Source organism: Onychomys torridus, chromosome 4 (genome assembly GCF_903995425.1).
Source record: "Onychomys torridus chromosome 4, mOncTor1.1, whole genome shotgun sequence".
In the NCBI taxonomy this organism is placed as follows: Eukaryota; Metazoa; Chordata; class Mammalia; order Rodentia; family Cricetidae; genus Onychomys; species Onychomys torridus.
This window is the reverse complement of record NC_050446.1, coordinates 87,023,519-87,042,459: the sequence shown is the minus strand read 5'-3', so window position 1 is coordinate 87,042,459 and position 18,941 is coordinate 87,023,519. Positions and strand designations below refer to the sequence as shown.

General features: G+C 42.5%; 1 protein-coding gene across 1 annotated transcript in view; it reads left to right on the top strand.

Moving 5' to 3' along the window:
- Ryr3 (ryanodine receptor 3) overlaps nucleotides 1-18,941 on the top strand; it is a 521,956-nt gene that overhangs the window by 404,284 nt on the left and 98,731 nt on the right. The window contains 12 exon segments of the mRNA XM_036183838.1: nucleotides 1,580-1,670; nucleotides 3,485-3,625; nucleotides 4,855-5,018; nucleotides 6,958-7,036; nucleotides 10,815-10,904; nucleotides 11,783-11,929; nucleotides 12,090-12,152; nucleotides 13,219-13,294; nucleotides 13,406-13,529; nucleotides 15,777-15,892; nucleotides 16,394-16,461; nucleotides 17,441-17,562. Of these exon segments, the coding sequence (XP_036039731.1) occupies nucleotides 1,580-1,670; nucleotides 3,485-3,625; nucleotides 4,855-5,018; nucleotides 6,958-7,036; nucleotides 10,815-10,904; nucleotides 11,783-11,929; nucleotides 12,090-12,152; nucleotides 13,219-13,294; nucleotides 13,406-13,529; nucleotides 15,777-15,892; nucleotides 16,394-16,461; nucleotides 17,441-17,562 (1,281 nt within the window).

Genomic DNA, 18,941 nt, shown 5'->3' with positions numbered 1-18,941 from the left:
GAGGCCCCCTTCCCTAGATGACTCTAGATTGTGTCAAGCTGGTAATAAAACTAACCGGGACAGTCAGTCAACAATAGAGTCACAGATTTATTGCCCCCTCCTTTATTCAAGTTAGTCTGGGTGACAGTTGCTAACTATCTGAACAGTAATAAGAAACACTGAGTCAATTTTACGTTTTAATTACTAGATTCAATGATAAGGCTGTTGCTTTGGGGATGGGTTTTGATTAGCCTTTCTCAGCCCAGGGCTTTTTATCACAAGACCAGTTCTTGGAAAGTTGTGATATAGATAGGTTTTTGTCCTCTCTGCCTGCATTCATCCTCCTTGCTGAAGGTGCTTTGACGAATTTTCTGGTATGTCTCCTTTACCAACTGGTCTCACCTCCCTAGATCCTTAGGTATCTATGGAGGAATTTGGGGACTCACAAACTGAAACTTTATAGCAAGCTCTAGCGCTCGTGTGTGTGTGTGTGTGTGTGTGTGTGTGTGTGTGTGTGTGTGTTCATGCTCTGGAGAGAATCCATAGGTCCCTCTTGACTTTAGTTTGGCATCTGAAGAATGAAAGTTAACCTCTCCTAGCTCTCCTTCTCTGTCTCAGAATTTACTTGCACCAAATACCACAGTCGTGAACAGTGTAATTTGATAAGTCTTTCTTTAATTAATTTTTAGTTACTGTGTTTGCCATTTGTTGTCCTGAGAACAAAAGCCCTAAGAAATAGTGCCAATAGTGTGAAATCCCTAGGCAGATTGTAACCAGGGAGACTTTAGGGTTGCCTTCAGACCATACCAGTAGATGGCCTCAGATTCCACCTCTGCAGCTGAGCAATTATATCTTCTCCCTTTGCAGTTACATAGTCAGACCCTGACAGAAAGAAAGAAAAGAAAGAAAGAAAGAAAGAAAGAAAGGAAGGAAGGAAGGAAGGAAGGAAGGAAGGAAGGAAGGAAGGAAGGAAGGAAGGAAAGAAAGAAAGAAACTCTTAGTTCTTAGAAGTCCTTAGAGATGGCTATGAAGCCAGCTGCATCTTCTTTCTGTTATGTACTTTGCACATGGTCACTGGATATATTTTCAGTGCACAGCCCCCAGAACATGTTGGTTCATGGTAGCTGGAATTTAATCTTAACTATCCCAATTCATTAGCACATGTCCCTTTTAATATTTTAACCATATTCCATTTTTAAATGGAGGGCTTTACCATCCACTATCACTTGTCTAAGATCTGTGTGTAGACGCTCTTTGTTTTGATGCTTAACCCTAATTTGTGCCTCTTTTTAAATTTTATGTTTTATTATTGTGTGTGAATGGAGTGTGTGTGGTGTGTGCGCGCACGCGCGCACCCACTTGCCCCTGCATCCTCCTGTGCTGCAGGGCACATGTAGATCTGAGAAGAGCTCTATAGAGTTGATTCTCTCCTTCCTGCAATGGGGAGGAGATCAAATTCAGGTTTGTGCACCAAGTGCCCTTCCCCACTAAGCCCTCTTGCTCTTTTCTTGCCCTTTTCTTTTTTTTTTCCTTTCTTTCTCTTTCCACCATTTGGTATTTACTTTGTCCTGTCTTTCTGTTTTCTTCCTCTGAATCACAGTCACTTGAGACCTTCCATGTTACAGCAACTCCTACGACGTCTTGTTTTTGATGTGCCGCAGCTCAGCGAGTACTGCAAAATGCCTCTTAAGGTAAACATAACCGTCACCACAGACGTGCAGTCAACGGCACAGCAGGTGTGCTGGGGGTGCACAGAGCGTACACATTTCAAGAAGCAACACAAGTGTTAGATTTTGACAGCTTCACAAGGGGCAATGCACAAAACCAGTCTCCAGCTTGAATCTGCAACTTCAAAAGCCTGGGCCTGTAGCTGTTACTTGCTGTGGGTCTCTTGAGTTACCTTCCACTACTTGATTTTTAATCAGAGATTGCTAAGGAGACTTGGAATTTATCCTTTCTTACCCTATCTAGGTTTTAAAAATATTTTAACCTCAAAAAGTTTTGAAAGCCCTGTGGTTTTTCTTTTCTTTTTTAAAAAATATTATGTATTATTTTGCATGTTCCAATGTTTTGCTTACATGTATGGCTGGGCAACACCTACATGCAGTACTAGCAGGGACCAGAAGAGGGTGTCAATTCCCTGGGACTGGAGTGGTTGTGTGCGCCTCTATGAATATGCCTGGAATCAAACCTGTGTCCTATGGAAGAGCAGCCTGTGCTCTTACCCAGTGAGCCACTGTGGTTTTTCGAAGGACCTAAAATGTCCCTTTCCACATTGTTTTGTGCCCCCCCCACCCCCACAACAGGTGCTCTTTATTGTTTTCTATTTATTAATGAAAAGAACACAGAACTTTTTGTTTATTTTCTCATTCCGATGACTTCTCTATTATAGCCCCAGAACACCTAATCCAGGGTGGTGCTAGAGTGAGTGGCCACTCCAGAGGGCAGCATTTCAACTTCCCTCTGAGGCTCTCTACCTTCCTTGTAAATCCCAAAAGTGTCAGCAGAGATGAGCCACACTGACAATTTCCCTTTTTTCTTTTTCTTTTTCTTTTGCTTTTCTTTTCTTTTCTTTTCTTTCTTTCTTTTTTCTTTTTTTTTTTAAGGAAATAGTTCAAGCAGGGCTTTAAGGGAATATTTTATTGAGGTAACCAGAACTCTCAGAAGCCTTTGGTTCAGTCCCATAACCAGCAGGAAGCATTACACAATTGCAAGGGTTCTCAGTCCTTCTGGAACTAGTTTTCCTTCCAACCTTAACAGTTCTGGGTCTCAATCTCAAAGGGTATTGTAGCTGAAGGCCTATTCTGCATTCCTCAACTTGATTCTGCTTCTTGTACAGACCCCTGTTATCAGGTGATGCTGGCTCCTAAGAGACATTACTGGTGCCACTCAGTCAATTCACTTTGACATCTCACGTAAATGGCATTTCCCCCACTTAGATGTGAATCCTACCTGCTGGGAAGGGATGTTACTATAATGTACCCTCTTCTGGCCACCTATGGAATGGCTGTCACATTGAGCTGTACAAAGGCCAGAGAGACCAGGAAGCCACAGACAACCATCAGTCTTCAAACCCACAATTTTCTGCCCACTGTCCTCTCCCCATATCAGCACACCCCAGGATATTCCAAAATTATATGCAATCATATGAAATTATTCCCACACATGATTGACTGGTCAGCACACTGTGACTCCTTTCAAAGGGTAACATTTTCTTATTGAAAACAGGACTGACTCCTATCCATTTCTTAGTAACTACTTGGGGCACACCGGGAGGCAGGAGAATTAATCAGGCAGATGCAGCTCACTCCAGAGCTCCTTAGGTGTGAGAGCAGACCCTTCCAGGAGGCATCTGAAGAGCCTCTTGGTTGAAGCCCAGCTCCCTCGGATCCTGGTTTCCTCCTCATGATTTCTCGTACTCCTTCTTCTCCCTGCATGTCTCCGATGCCTGGGGATGTGCTGGACTCCATGTGTGACTGGTGCCCCCGTGTTCCGAAACCCCCAGCTTCTGACAAACCACTATGAGCAGTGCTGGAAGTATTACTGCCTGCCTTCGGGATGGGGGAGCTATGGGCTAGCTGTGGAGGAGGAACTGCACCTCACTGAGAAGCTCTTCTGGGGGATTTTTGACTCCCTCTCCCACAAGGTAAAGACTACTTCCTGAGAAAACAGGTGGCCCCAGTGACCCAGGCCCACAAGAATTGACAGTGGTTTGGCTTTACTGTTTTCTATGGACTGTACTAAGGACCTCAGGAGAATTTTATGTTAATCCTTTAAACTACCCCTTAACTTCCCACCCCAACCCAAAAAAAAAAAAAAAAAACCACGCTCCAGAATGGGAATTGCCGTAATCCTCAGAGTAGTCAAATAAATTGCCAGACTTGCTGAGCTTAACACACCAGAGAGCAGCCACCAAGGCAAATTCCAAAAGCATTTCCGCTTCCAGTTTTGAGTCCTTATCCCTCTTGTTCTTTTTCTCCATGAAGTGTGACAGCCTGGTCCCATTTCCTGTACACTCTGCATCCTGATTGTGAATGCCACAAGATGCCTCACACTCATTCTCCACCATGTTGATCTGTTCCCCTCAAACTCCAAGACAAAATAAACCTCCCTCCTTTCCTTAAGTTACCTTTGTCTGGTATTGGTGAAATTATTAAGGCCACTCCACGTAGTTAAAAGGGAGGTTTATTTTGTAGGGTAACTTACAAATGAAGGGGTAGGTTGCAGGGTCTGGCAAAGGTATAGCACAGTCCGGCGGTGTTCTCTGGAGAACTCTGCTCGGTCTACCTCCTGCGTCCAGCGTCCCCGAACCAAGAGAGAGACCTCCTCTTGATCCTCGGTCTTCCGCTCCCTCCTCTGCCCCGCCTTGTGGGCGTGATCATTACTGAAGCCTCAATGGGGGTTGGAACTTCCAGGCCAATGCTGGGATGGCTATCCACTACAGTCTGGGGTTTTTGTCACAGCAATGGGTAAAATATTAATGTAAATCTCTATCCACCACTGTGGAATTTAGACAATCTTCCCATTCCCCCTCTGGTTATAGGTTGGGCCATTTCCTGTAACTATTCTTAGCAGGGATGTTTATAGCCCTTCCTAGCCTAGTAAAAAACCATCCTAATCTTCAGATCTTCTTCAAATGTATTTGGAATGATGTTGATATAAGCCTTTAATCTTCTTCAACTTAAAGTGAATGGTGACTTGAGGGCTCTACAGATTGCCATTCCACCCTCCAGGAATAGTTTTCTGTAGGAAGTACTGAAGATCAACTGGACAAATGCATCTTTTGTATCTGTACTTCCATTGGTGAGTGAATGGTCCTAGATGATGGCTGTGGTTCTGGTTTGTCCATTGGAGTGCTTTCTGTTTCCCTCACAGAAATATGACCTGGATCTTTTCCGAATGGCCCTGCCTTGTCTCAGTGCTATTGCTGGGGCCTTGCCACCAGACTATTTAGATACAAGAATCACAGCCACATTGGAGAAACAGGTCTCAGTGGATGCAGATGGGAACTTTGACCCGAAACCTATTAACACTGTGAAGTAAGTTCTTGTATAATAGTTAATATCTTTCTTTCAGACTGTAATAGAAACTTTCATTTTTCCCTTTCCCTCCTGCCAACCCTGCTCATCATCCACTCACACCAGAAACAAGTTTAATCCATCCATTTCTGATTACATACATATATGTGTGTATGTATGTATGTATATGTATACATATGTATGTATATATATTCTGATTTTATATATTGCTTATATTTTGGAGGAATTTAGTATGAAACAGACTCACTTCCAAAAATAAATGTTGTCTGAGGCATTAAGATGCCTACCCACCCTGATAAATGATATGATTAATTTATTAATAAATTTTTGACAAAAATCTTCACTCTTTGTAAATTGGGCCTATACCGATATAATAACACCAAAATAATTTCATAGTAACAGAAGAAACCAAGTCCTCAGGGTGACAGCCAAATACTTGAGGTCCTTCAAGAGGTTGGATCTGCTCTTTGCAATACTAAAGAATACTAGATCTTTGGAGTCACCCTATAGCAATGCCTTATCATTTCTTCCCATGAGTATCCAGAATCCTTTACTGATGCTCAACAGACCAACAGATGCTTTCATCCAGTGTATTTAGCCTTGAAGCAAAATTGTGCTGTGTTTAATTTTCAAGCATCCTTTCCCAGTTCTGAGTATGTGTGCAGGGGCAATTGACTTCATCCCAGGATACATTTTAATGAAGAGTACAAAACTCTTCAGAATGAGCTGAGAAGTAAGTACAATCCCATATGATCCCCCTTGGACTTGTGTTCAATGAGAGTGGCTTTCAAATAGGAGCCTAAATGCTTCCTAAGAATATCTGCTAAGGTATAAAATTTATCATTGGGATAATTCCATTGGACAAAGCCTTGAGTGAAAGGATAATGAAAACAGAACTGGAGATAAATGATGTGGTAAAAATGGAAGCTCAGGCAAGAAAAGAAAGCACATACTGGCTTTAGAAAAGTTTGCCTTATAAAAATGGAAGCATGGAAAAAGACAATAAAGCAAATGGTGTGGTGACTGGATGTGGTACAAACATTATCAACATTACTCTAGCAACTGTGTGCCAATGATGAGTGGCTCCGTGGCACTGTGAGAGCTCTTATTGCTTTAGACATACCTTTGACAGCAGCAAATTGAGTAATGTGAGCACTAAAGTCCCATTTCTAAAATCAAAGAGCCCTGATTACCAAGACACAGGGTCATAACCAGAACCTAATAAAAAGCTAACGAGCCAGGCCTCTCCAAGGACAATGACAATCTCCAGCAGTCTCCACCAGATGAATCACCTTGAGCTTCTTGCTGCCCTTGTCTCATCGAACTCTAGATTCAAGTTCCAGGGAGAGTGAATTTGATCCATCTATTCATAAGCCTGACCTTGATGGCCATGTGCCTAACATCATATGCAGTACCAGAAGCTCATATGATACATGGGAGAATGAAGAATGGATGAGCACTGCTAGGCAAAGAGTGATGACAGGCATCTACTGTATTTCCAAAATTCTAGTTGTAATGAATCACTAATTCAAAATAATAGACAGCCAGTATTTTGTAACCTCTGACCCTCAGGCTGCACATTCTGTTGTTCTCAGACTAGAGCTATAGTATGATAAGATTCTCATTGACGGAGACCAGAGCTGGCTTTGAAATCACAATGATTCTTCAGGAGCCAGGAGGGCCCAGAGCAGCTGGAGGGGGGCCACCTATGTGCAGATGTTTCTGCAGAGAAATCTTGCAATCAGACCTGGATGGTGCTGAAACACAACACTGGTTTTGCAATGTTACTGTGTCTAAAGTAGCTTAAGCTATGAGATTAGCTTATCTCATAATGTTAACAAATCCTGCTAGAGGTAGCAGACTGTGAAGTCTACCTGCCTTTTACAGTATCGAGCTAAAATGCTTACAGGGGCTATAATTCTGTTCTCTCGATTCACAGTTTTTCCTTGCCTGAAAAATTGGAATACATTGTCACCAAGTACGCTGAGCATTCTCATGATAAATGGGCCTGTGACAAGGTAGGGATTATCAGCTGATTGACAATTGTCAGGGAGGGGAAAAAAAACCAAGAACATTATTGGGTCGGATCCTGGAAATCTGCCCGATTTGTCTAAGTGACAGAGTCTCCATGCCAAGAGCATTCATTGTTTCTGGGCAGCAATTTCTCAGGGTTGGTAGAGGTCAGAGAAATAGGCATTGGCAGCTGCTGGTCTGCATTTGAAGTGTTCAAGAAAATGAACAATTCTGGAAGTGTTGATTGCTTTCTTATCACTGCATTGCCTGGAGTTTATGCCCAAGCGTGCACTTGTGTGTGTTTAACATAAATGTTTTATGGGGGTGGGAAGATGGTGATTTAATTTTTTCTTTGAACTCAACATTGGAAAAGAACAACTAAAATTGAAAGCCTCCCTCTTGTTTTTGCTTGGGAGGCTGAATTGTATTCCAGGAAGCTGCATTAGGGCCTTCCTTTGGGGGTGCCACTAGGACTTCTAGGTACTTGGCCCATGTGCTGTTTGAAATCCCCACCACCACCACCATCACATGAGGTCAGGATGCTTAATAAGTTTAATTGCTCTGCCAAAAACATGTAGAATTGGAACAGGCAGGCAGTGAAGGAATGGGTCCACTGATCAGCTTACAGCTTGTAACAGTGGATGGATTTTAAAGGCAGGGTCATAGAATGTCATCTCCCTATAGTGCAGTCACGGATAAGGGAAACCATGAGCCACCACCTCTGTGTGGATCTGTGCTCAGCTCTTATCTCCTCAAGGATTCCCACTTATGCTGATGATAACAACCTATGAACTTTAGAAAGAGCTATACCTCATGATTGTAGACCAGGATTGGAAGCCTCTTCTGTGTAAAGGCCATGATAACCAAATGATCAATAATAAAATGGATAATGAACATTCTCAGCTCTGTGGGTCAGTCTCCATGGCAATGACTCAGTTCCACTGTTAGAACACAAAAGTGGCCACAAACACAACACTGACAACAGAAGGGGGCCTCTGTGCCAGTAAAACTTCCTATAAGAGAAAAGGGGGCTAGAGAGATGGCTCAGTGGTGGCTGCTCTTCCAGAGGACCTGAGTTCAATGCCCAGCCTACACATGGCAGCTCACAACTGTCTGTAACTCTAGTTTCAGGGGATCCAACACCCTCACACAGACATATATGCAAGCAAAGCACCAATGTACATAAAATAAAAATAAATAAATCATTTTTAAAAATGAAAATAAAAGGTAGCCAGCTGGACTTGCTTAGTTTAGAATCTAGAGCATATGGGTTTTCTTATTTCTTTTCAGTGTGGCCATTTGCCAAAGCATGGCTTAGGGAGAAGGGGTATCTATGAATCTACAGCCATAATTAATCCATCTTTAAATTGTGTATTTTACCTCTTCAACTCTTTATGAATTTCTACAGCACTCTGTCCCAATGCCATGACTTCAGTCCCAGCTGCCATTATCTTTGGCCCAGGCCACTATGATCTCCTGGCTGGCCTTTTCATGTGTGTTTTCGCCAGTCTTATTTCCAAACCACAAGCAAGTAAATGTTCCAGTATGCATATTTGGTCACATGGGATAAGTGCTCCTCCTGTCCAGCCCCCCATTCCATCTGAAAGTTCTGTAATAAGTTCTAATTCTTCTTAAAATAAAGGTCAAAATCCCCACATGGACCAGTAGGCACTGCCTTGCCTGAGTCTCAATGAGAGCTCCCTTTTCTCTCTGCCCATCAGTCTCTTCCTATACTTTTAGACCCTCTGTCACACACATATGCACAAAACACTTCCCTGGCTGAGCAAGGTGGCCACTTGCCATCCCTACCTCATCCTGCAGGTGTCGATCTAAGCATTCATTCCTAGGGTGACACTTCTAAATTCCTTGTATGCAGACCATCTTAGTGCCTTATTCTTCTCCTTCATAGTGTTTTTCAAGTCATTTATGTATAAAACATTAACATAATTTATAATAGTTGCACATTTGTACATTTGGCCCTATCATCAGTTATGTATCTACCAGTGTAGTTATTTGATGATTATCTCTTCCTGACACCTATGTGAGCCTTCGTGAGAGCAAGGATATATGCTTGCTCACCATTGCCCAGAGGTTCCAATTCCTCTGATCTCAAGAACCTCTTCCTGGGGCTGGAAAGAGAGCTCAGTAGTTAAGGGTGCATACTACTATTACAGAGGACCCAAATTCAGTTCTAGTACCCAGGTCAGGCAGTCCACAGCTGTGTATAACTTCAGCTTTGAGGGACTCCATCACCTTCTTCTGACTTCTGAGGACGCTGAACTCACCTGTACAAACACATAATTAAATATTTTAAAGTACCACTCTTCCTAGGGGAGAAATAGAATTATGCAGCCACAGTGGTACAGGTTGTAGGGTTTGTGATAGGCATGAGCACAGGGTTAGAACATAAAAGAGTACCAAATTCCACAGTTGGTGTCCAGAGATGCCATCTAGAGTGGTAACATTTACAGATGGGCAGGCATTCATCACATTCATTGCAGGGAAAAGATGAGCTTATTGCTGGGTCAGCACACGCAGACCATGAGAGGCCAGAGAGTGTATCGGCTTTGGGGAGCCACATAGCTAGAACATGGAGTAGGACAGGGTAAGGAGGGTGGGAGATGAATATGGAGAGGGTTACAGATTTAGAAACCATGGGAGTTTCCATTTTTCCCCTGGTGGCAGGTGACAATCAGAAATCATGAGGGAATAGAGTTCTCTAGCAGGATGATTCTGGTGACTATCACCTAACAATAGTAGAAAATGAGTCCATGAATAGGTGGCAAGATTGGAGGGGGCGGGCTGAGAAAGCTATTGCAGTCACCCAGGTGAGCTCATACTAAGAAGGAAGCTGGCGAGAGGCAGGCAAAGGAGTGGGCCTAGGAGGCAGAGAGATGTGAGGTGTGTGGAGTAGAGTCAACAAGGACCCCCTGTTACAGGATTAAAAACTGAGCAGGAGCTCAAGAGGGCACAACCCCCTGGGGTGAAGGAACCCAAGAGCAGGAAGCATTGGAAGAAATAACTGCTGGGTTCTCTTTAGACACCCTGGTAACACATCAAGCAGAGATCATACTATTTGGAAATTAGAAGTCAGCTCTGCTCTAGAAATGCTGATCTGACATCAGTCAACAGTGGTAACTGAAACTACAGACCTAGATTAGAGCACCCTGGAAGTACATGCCTCTTGGAAAGAGAAACTTGGGAAACATGCACTTTTGACAAACAGGTAGAGGCAGGGATTGAGAACAGATGAGTAGCTGGTAGTATTTGGGCTTTGATGCTAGGGAAGTCGGGGCTCCTGCTTCGCTCTATAACCACAGTGCTCCAGACTCCTACTGAAGAAGTAACTCACTAGTGGTGTTTTACTGTCTTGAGCTTCTGCAACCCTAAAAAGCATGCACTGCTGTGAGTTTGCCAAGCAGACCCCTCTTGGTGGCCGGTGGTAGATCTGGTCCCCTCTGACTTCTGCCTACTGATCTGACTGTGAGTTTGACACAATGTCCTGAGGTATGGTGTTCTCAGTGTCTTTTGAAACAGCCTTCTAAGTGGCCCTAAAACTTACAAGCAAAAAAGTGAAGAGGACAGCAGCTGGGACAAGAAGGATTGCAGGAGCAAAGGTCAGGATTGGGGAGGCACAGACTTGACAGCCTGAAAGGAGCAATTAGACGTTTGCTAAGGGACTCTTTAATCTCTGTCATGATCCATTATGCTGCCTGAGAAAACAGAAGCAGAGATCTGGGTCATCTAGCAGGCTCTTTGTTTGAACTGAGAACATTTCTACAGAGCCACAGTGGATGGAAATATGGGATTTCCCTGGATGAAAACGTGAAGACCCACCCATTGATACGGCCCTTCAAGACACTAACAGAGAAGGTAAGAAGCAGGATTTGTGACCATGTGGCCTGCTATGTCCTTCCTTGGGGATTGTATCAGACAATCCACCCCTCTCACGATCCTCAGCAGCTTCCATGAACTTCCCAAGCCCCAACTTCACATTCTGGTCTTCGGCTCTGAGAAACCATGTGTGAAAGAAGCCCTAGTCAGCACTGGCAGATGGTCCCAAATGCACTGAGTTCCTCCTGCAACTGAACCAGGAAGGGGTTTTATTAGACTGTTGAGATGGGATGGAGAAATTTGGAGAAAAGGATTTAAACAGAAGAGATTTCTTTTACGTGGAGTATAGTAAGGATGGAAAGTCCCTGTGGAAGTAGAAACAAGCCTCTTGTTCTTCCTTCCTTTCTTTCTTTCTCTTTTAAATTAAATAGTATGGTTCATCTCAACTCTGAATTCTGGTCTTACAATCAATAGGTATTCCTTGTAAGCCTAAGTTTAGTGTCATATGTAAGGGATAACATACATATCTTTAACTGTTGGCCATTCATGAAATTGGGCATACATCAAAAGAATTCTAAGTTCTGTTTTTTGGGATCAAGGAAGAGCTTAGTGCAAATGCATTTTGACAATATCCCATCTTAAACATAAGATACAATTAGTTCTTTCCTGGCCCTTCACATCTTTATAAACTATAGACAATGTCACTGATGATAGTGCTTTATTTCCCCTAATAAAAAACACCATAGGCTTTGGATCTTATATTCAAAAGCATCAGAAAGACTATGTGTTGCACACAAGATGCTGCAAATGACATTTTGACCTTGTGAGGGGGGGATGGAGCAAATTTTCTCCTCTGTGTGCTGTGGGGAAATGGCAGGGTGTGTTCTGCATGGCTCTTCTGGGCAAATTTCCTCTAGGAGAAGGAAATTTATCGCTGGCCTGCCAGAGAATCTCTGAAAACCATGCTTGCTGTGGGCTGGACAGTGGAAAGGACCAAAGAAGGAGAAGCTTTGGTTCAACAAAGAGAGAATGAGAAACTTCGATGTGTATCCCAGACCAATCAGGTATGACTGCCACACTCAGTAAGCAACACTTGGCCAATAGAAACCATGGCGGATTTAAGAAAAATCTCCCTGGGGTATGGTGATGGGTCCACCCAAGGTGAATAGTGGGTTTGGGGAAGCCCTGTGTTTGATAACCTAGTAATTGCTTCTGTTCTCCTAGGGTAATAGCTACAGCCCTGCCCCACTGGATCTCTCAAATGTTGTACTATCCAGGGAGCTCCAGGTCAGTGCCAACCCAGATGCAGAACATCAGTGCTTTCTAGACCTTTCCAGTACAGGGCATGTTACCCACTGAAGAATAAAAGGAGAAAAGCAGAGAGTGTGCCTAAAACATATTTCCACTAAAATATTAAACCTAAAGAGGGTTGTGTTGTGCTGAGGCTATGGGAAAAACACCACAGAATTAGCCAGTCATCTAAGAAGGGGAGACTGTGCTTCCAAGAGTACCATAAAGGGTGACAATTTGGTAAAAGGAAAAAGAGTCAGCAAGGTCCTCATGTCAAACTCCCAAAATAAAATAAGGGAAACTCAGTGAAATACAGCACCTGGATTGAAATGCTTGCATGGTCCTTGTTAATCTCACAAGCTGTGAGGATACCCTGCATGTGCCAGGGCAGATATGCTCAGTTTCCCCACAATGGTGCAGGAAAGTGATCACTGTCCAACTCAGAGCTGTAAAACCAAGTAGATGCAACTAAAAGCTTCCCTCGACTCCTCTTTTCCTACACATATCAGTGCCTGTGGCCTCTGCTCTAGCCTGGGGTTCTTCCAGTCCCTTGGACCTTAGAGGAAGTTTTTCTAAAGAACATCCTTTGCTCTAGGTGAGAGTTGTATACGCCTTATAGAAAGATTCATTCTATTTGATAAATCTCAATGACAGCAGTTTGCAGCAAGGTGTGATTTTTTTTTAGTTTGTTTAGGTAAAGATTTTCATAGATTCTTGATTTTGACCTGATTCCTCCTGCCCAGCTCCCTATCTTTGGTAAGAAGTATAATAGTAAGATAAATGGGGTGCTGGCAATGTGCAGCTTTGGCTGGAAATGTGTTTCTCCTGGATGCATTCAACTGCCAGGATAATAAGTTGCAAAGGAAGGGCAGAATCTGAAATTGTTTTCTGTATATGGGATGATATAAAACTAATGAGGTGTGCCACACAGAATAATTAATAACGGTAGAACTCCAGCAGCAGGCGAATAGTATTTGGTGGTGCTGTTCCAGAGCAGGGAAGATAAAGAGATGCTTTTCTTCCTTGCTTTCTCTCTAACTTGTATCTCTGGGGTGGGGAACAGGGAATGGTGGAGGTGGTGGCTGAGAACTATCACAATATCTGGGCCAAGAAGAAGAAGTTGGAGCTAGAGAGCAAAGGTGAGCGTGTTTCACAGCATCCTGTGTGGAAAGTGAGCTGGGGGGGGTGGTTAACTCTGTTTTCCCAGAAGTACAAAGGACAGTTTGTGTTTATCTCTCTTCTTACTCCAGGTGGTGGCAGTCACCCTCTTTTGGTACCATATGACACATTGACTGCCAAGGAAAAGTTCAGGGACCGAGAAAAAGCACAGGACCTGTTCAAATTCCTCCAGGTGAATGGCATTATAGTTTCCAGGTAAGTCATCATCTTCCACGTGATATTAGTGGGCCAGGGGAACTGGGGTGAGTTTGGCTTCACTGCTGGGTATTTAGCCACCCGCCTACAAAAACCATTAGAGTAATGACAGTACTTGACACTTCTGGAAAGGATTATGACGAATGTTTGCATATGCACTCACAAATATTATGTTATAAGTCAAAGCCTATTCTTTGTATATTGGTCCAGCAATTGGAGTTATAAACCACATTCATAATACATCCATGAAGTTTAGAATTTAGCCACCTTTAAAGGGAATGAGAATTTGAAGCACAAGCAAAATAATGTTTGGTATGCTAGAGGATTTTTTTTTTTTTTTTTTTTTTTTTTAGATTTCTTCTCTACCTCTTTTAGATGTCTTGCTAATCCTTAATTCAAAACTATGGTTATAAATTTTCAGCTAGAGATCTTAGCTGTATATTTTGATAAACTACATAATAATAACAGCAAGCACAGCCAATAGAAGCAGTCTTGGAACCACGGGAATTGATCTCCTGAAGTAGCAGTTCCTCTGGGGAGATGGAACACATTGTGATGTCCTAAGACATTTTATCACAAATTGGTGAATGTGTTCCATGAAGTCAGCCTGGACTGCTTACTCTTTAAGGAGTTGCTTACTCACTAATCAGCTGTCTATGGAGAGCTATGCAGCACTGTGCTTGCCGATTTCTTTGTAGAATGAAAAGCCAAGTGGTGGGCCTGCTCTGATACACCCATTCCTCCTAAGGAAGTATTTGCCAAGCAAGTTATTTCTCTTTTTAATTTCCTAGAGATTTTTTTTTTGCTAGTTAATTCCAAATAAATAAAAACTATACAAATATTTCTATTGTATATCCTATGAAGAAAATTACAGAACTTATTTGCTATATTAGTCATGTAGGAAAGGTCATGCTGCAGGGGACAGCTGCTGGGAAAGCACTGAGGATGACTCCCTGCTCCGCTTTAATCCTCTTTTTAACACTAAGATGAATGTGATAAAATTCCTTGCTCACAGAAATGAAAAATTCCCCTTTACTGTAACCAAAAAGGAAGTCAAGGAAATACAATTAGGGATAGATCAAATTCAGCAGCCATATTCTGGGTAGTTATTAGACACATATGGGGCCCCACAGGGGACATGAGTGGGCAGGTGATCAAGTCAGGCCCCATCACCAGGAGAAAGCCCTCTCTAACTTCACCCTTCCTATCTGCTGGTGAAAGCCTATTTTCAGTTGTTCAAGCCCCAAATCTTGACTGTTCTCTTTGTTCCCAAGTCCCTTCAATCTTTAAGAAAAATTTAATTGTTCTACCTTTAAAACGTGCAGAATCTACCCACTCTTCACTGCCTTCATGCAATCAGCATGATTACTGAGCTGGTTTCCCACTGGGGCTGTCTGCTTTGACCTTTGTTCCCACCCATGCCCAGTTCTAAACGCAGCAGTCCAGAATAGTTGAGCGCCATGCCATGTCACCCCGCTTCAGAACTGACAGTAGCAGTTCTCATCTCACTCGAAGAACAAGCAAAGTTCTAATGATTTCCTGCAAAAGCCCTAAATGATTTGCTGCGCTTTACATATCCCTTTCCCCTTGGATACCTGCTAACTTCCGTTCCACCCACCCTGACCACTCTGCCACACTCCTTCAAGCCAGGATGCATGCTCCTGCCTCAAAGCCTTTGTACCACCTGTTCCTTGGGAGAATCTTTGCCTAGATGTCCTTATTTGTAACTCACCACTCCATCTCCTTAAGCCTTTACTTCCATTCCAGTTTCCCAATGATCCCAACCCTGATTACCATACTTCACATCATAGTCCACAAAACTTTACAACCTCATCCTCAGGCTTTTTTATTCCTACTTTCCTTTTTCTTTATTTTTTTAATATAACATATTGCTTTTATCATTCCACATAATTTGTATTTTGCTTATGTCTACTTATAGCCAGCATTAGGTCAAACATATGAGGAATATTTATCTTCTCTCACTTATCTCCAGCTTAATATTTTTAGTAATAATTATAAAGATCTTTCTGAAGACTCTGCTGAGAAGTCACTTTAACAAAAGTGTTGCGTGTTCACATAGTCAGGTCCAAGTGCAAGAGTAAATCAGTCCAATGATGAGTCATTCCACTAAGCCAGGACAACTGTCAACACTGAAAATTCAATTCAACAACATGGGGAGGATGGATAATACACCAAAGTCAAATATTTTTCTCTGCTATTTCTGGGGTTCATCTCTATCCATTCTAGAGGTATGAAGGACATGGAGTTGGATGCCTCCTCCATGGAAAAAAGATTTGCCTACAAGTTTTTAAAGAAGATCCTGAAATATGTTGATTCTGCTCAAGAGTTTATTGCTCACTTGGGTAAGTATAGCTGTAAAACGTCAGGAAAGAAGGTGGTATTCCTCTGGGAAGAATGATCTAATTATGAATGATCTTCTTGTGTCACTATAGCTCGTGATTCATTGAGACAAATAATTTGGGTGGAAAACAGTGGCTGAGATTTATTTCCTCCCTACTTAAAAAGTTAGTTTAGATCCTTGAGTTCTCTTCTGGATTTGACTGGCTCTCTTGTTGTTGTTGTTGTTGTTGTTGTTAATGCAACTCATTCTATTAATTTTCCCATGCTTTGTGACTATGGACATCACTGAAGCCCCTTCAGAAAAGGAGCAAGAAAGCCATGAGAGAATTGCCATAAGACACACCCAGCCAATGCAGTCACAAAGTGCTGTATAAAATGTTATTTTGTGGAAGCAACTAAGTTTGTTGGTTGTTCTTTTGAAAAGCTGCTCTGCTTCGAAAAATACTGTGACTGTTCATTTGTTTGTTTGCTCTGACCAAAGTGTGTTACCCCTGTCTTTGTAGAAGCCATTGTCAGCAGTGGGAAAACCGAAAAGTCTCCCCATGACCAGGAGATCAAATTCTTTGCCAAAGTAAGTGTTTCTCCTTTGCTCAGGATCTCTACTTCTGGGGGTGTAGTTTAAAGGAGTCCATCAAGGAGATTTAATACTCCAAAAGCTTCAGTGGGACAGAGGTGTATTCCTCAGCTATAGAACAGACCCAGTGTGGGTAGGAGTTCCAAGAAGGGATGCAAGCTGCTCACCTCCACACTGTAGCCTCAGAACTCAGGATCCTCCTCCCTTGTTCTGTACCATCTGTAATGATGAGCTTTTTGTTACTGAGGTCCAAACAAGGTCACCTTAATCCTATCTATAGGAAAGGGATGTGTAAAGGAAAAGGGAGGACAGAGCTCGCTGCTGCTTTTCTGAAATTTTAACCTTGTGGTGCAAGTGAACCCTTTTAGCTTACTCTGACTACAAGGAAAACTGTGTAAGGTACTCCCTGATTCAGTGGTCCTATGTTTCACTAAAATCTGTTGCTGCGAAGAGACAATGCATCTGGTACCTAATGGTGAAATTATTAAGGCATAGTTAAAAGGGAGGTTTATTTTGTGGGGTAACTCACGAGTAAAGGGATAGGTAACAGGGTCTGGGAAAGGTGTAGCACAGTCCAGCAGTGTTCTCTGGTGAGGGCTCAGTCATACCTGCTTGTACCTTTTGATGACATGGCCAAGAAGGCAATCTGAGTTCCCCAGGTGTCCTCTTCAAGTCAGATCATCATCATGCAAGTTTATTTACGCCTTTAGTCAATGTCCTTTCCTGTCACATAACCTCAACACCTCTGGTTAGTAGCACAGAAATAATAATAATAATAATAATAATAATAATAATAATAGTAATAATAGTAATAATAATAATGCAAAGTGAAACCCAGAATAGAATTTTCTGGAAATCTGCAGCCAATGTTGAGAGGCTTTTGCTCACTGAGAATGACTTAAAAAAAAAAAAAAGAATTGGCAGATAGACTCTGATCCTTAAAAATGATAAAAAAATGATGTTTGATGGTTTCCAGGTTCTCCTCCCGCTGGTTGACCAGTACTTCACCAACCACCGCCTTTACTTCCTGTCATCTCCTCTGAAGCCACTTAGCAGCAGTGGGTATGCTTCCCATAAAGAGAAAGAAATGGTAGCCAGGTGAGTCCATGAAATCAAGAGAGGCCTCTATGTTAGTCAGCTTGGAGTTACTGTAACAAAAGTTCTGCTATAAGTAAAGCTAAAAGGCTTATTTAGCTCCTAGTTCTGAAGTTTCATGTCCAGGATGAGTAGACACTTTTCTTTGATCCTCTGGTAGTGGGTCCAGATGGCAGTAATGGGGAGCTCACTGTGAGGCAAACGGCTCAGTTCATAGACAGAAGTCAAAAATGGCAGGATCCTAAGCTCTCCTTAAGGGCATGTCCCATTGACCTAAAAACCTCCCACTCAGCCCCATTCTCCAGGTATCCCTAGCCTCTCAGTACCCCAGTGGCAATAACCTAGAAACAGAGCTTCTAACACATGGGCCCTGGGAGGATATTTGTTCAAACTGCCATTCTAAGTGCAAATATGGTTTATATAAGACATCAGCTACTTGAGGACTGAATCACAAGTTCTTTGTAGAAATGATACATAACCTGATTATTAGTAATGGATTACCATCTTGATTTGAAAATGTTTATATTTGTGTATATCTTGGTGATTTTAGGAACTAATAGAATTGCATTCTTTGGGGTGTTCATAGGGGCTTGGGAAACATGCAGATGCACAGGTCAATTGCCCTGAAATAATGTTGAGGAGAAGGCCAAGACCCTTCTGAAGTTTGGGGGAAATTAAACACACTAAGGTATATACTGCTTGCTGTCACCTCCTTATCAAGTTTGCAAGATTCAAATTTTTAAAACACAGCTCTTACTAGTCTGAGTTGAAGGATAGAACTGTATAATTCAGTCTAAATGTTTATTCAGAAGTTTTTTCAGAGCTGAAGGGGTGACTCACTGGGTCATTTGCTGCTCAAGCATGTGAACCTGAGTTTGGATCTCAGCATCCATGTAAAAAGCTGAGTGTGGCTGCATGTGCACCTGTAACTCCAATGCTATAGGGGGCTAAGATAGGAGAATCACTGGAGCATGCAGGCCACCAGCCTAGCTCCACAGTTAGTGACAGACACTGTCTCTAAAGGACTAAGGTAGAGAGTGATAAAACCTAGACATCCTCCTCTGACAGCCAGATGCACAGGCACGCACACACACACACATACACATACACTCACACATCAGCCTACCGTCCTCTAGACATAAGGTAGGGATACCTTAATGGACCTTAACATAGGGGAAGCTTCATAATGAGGCTGAGAGGTGCTGTCTAACATGCTTCAGGTTCTCTTTGTTTGATCAATAAAAGGCCAAGTGTGGATTAGACTTCCAAATAGCAAAATAAAGAGGATAGTGAAAGTCTAAATACTCTCCTTTGACAGACAACACAAATGTTGTCCTGGATAGTTGCTCTGCCACTATCGTACTTTTGGGGAATATATTCAA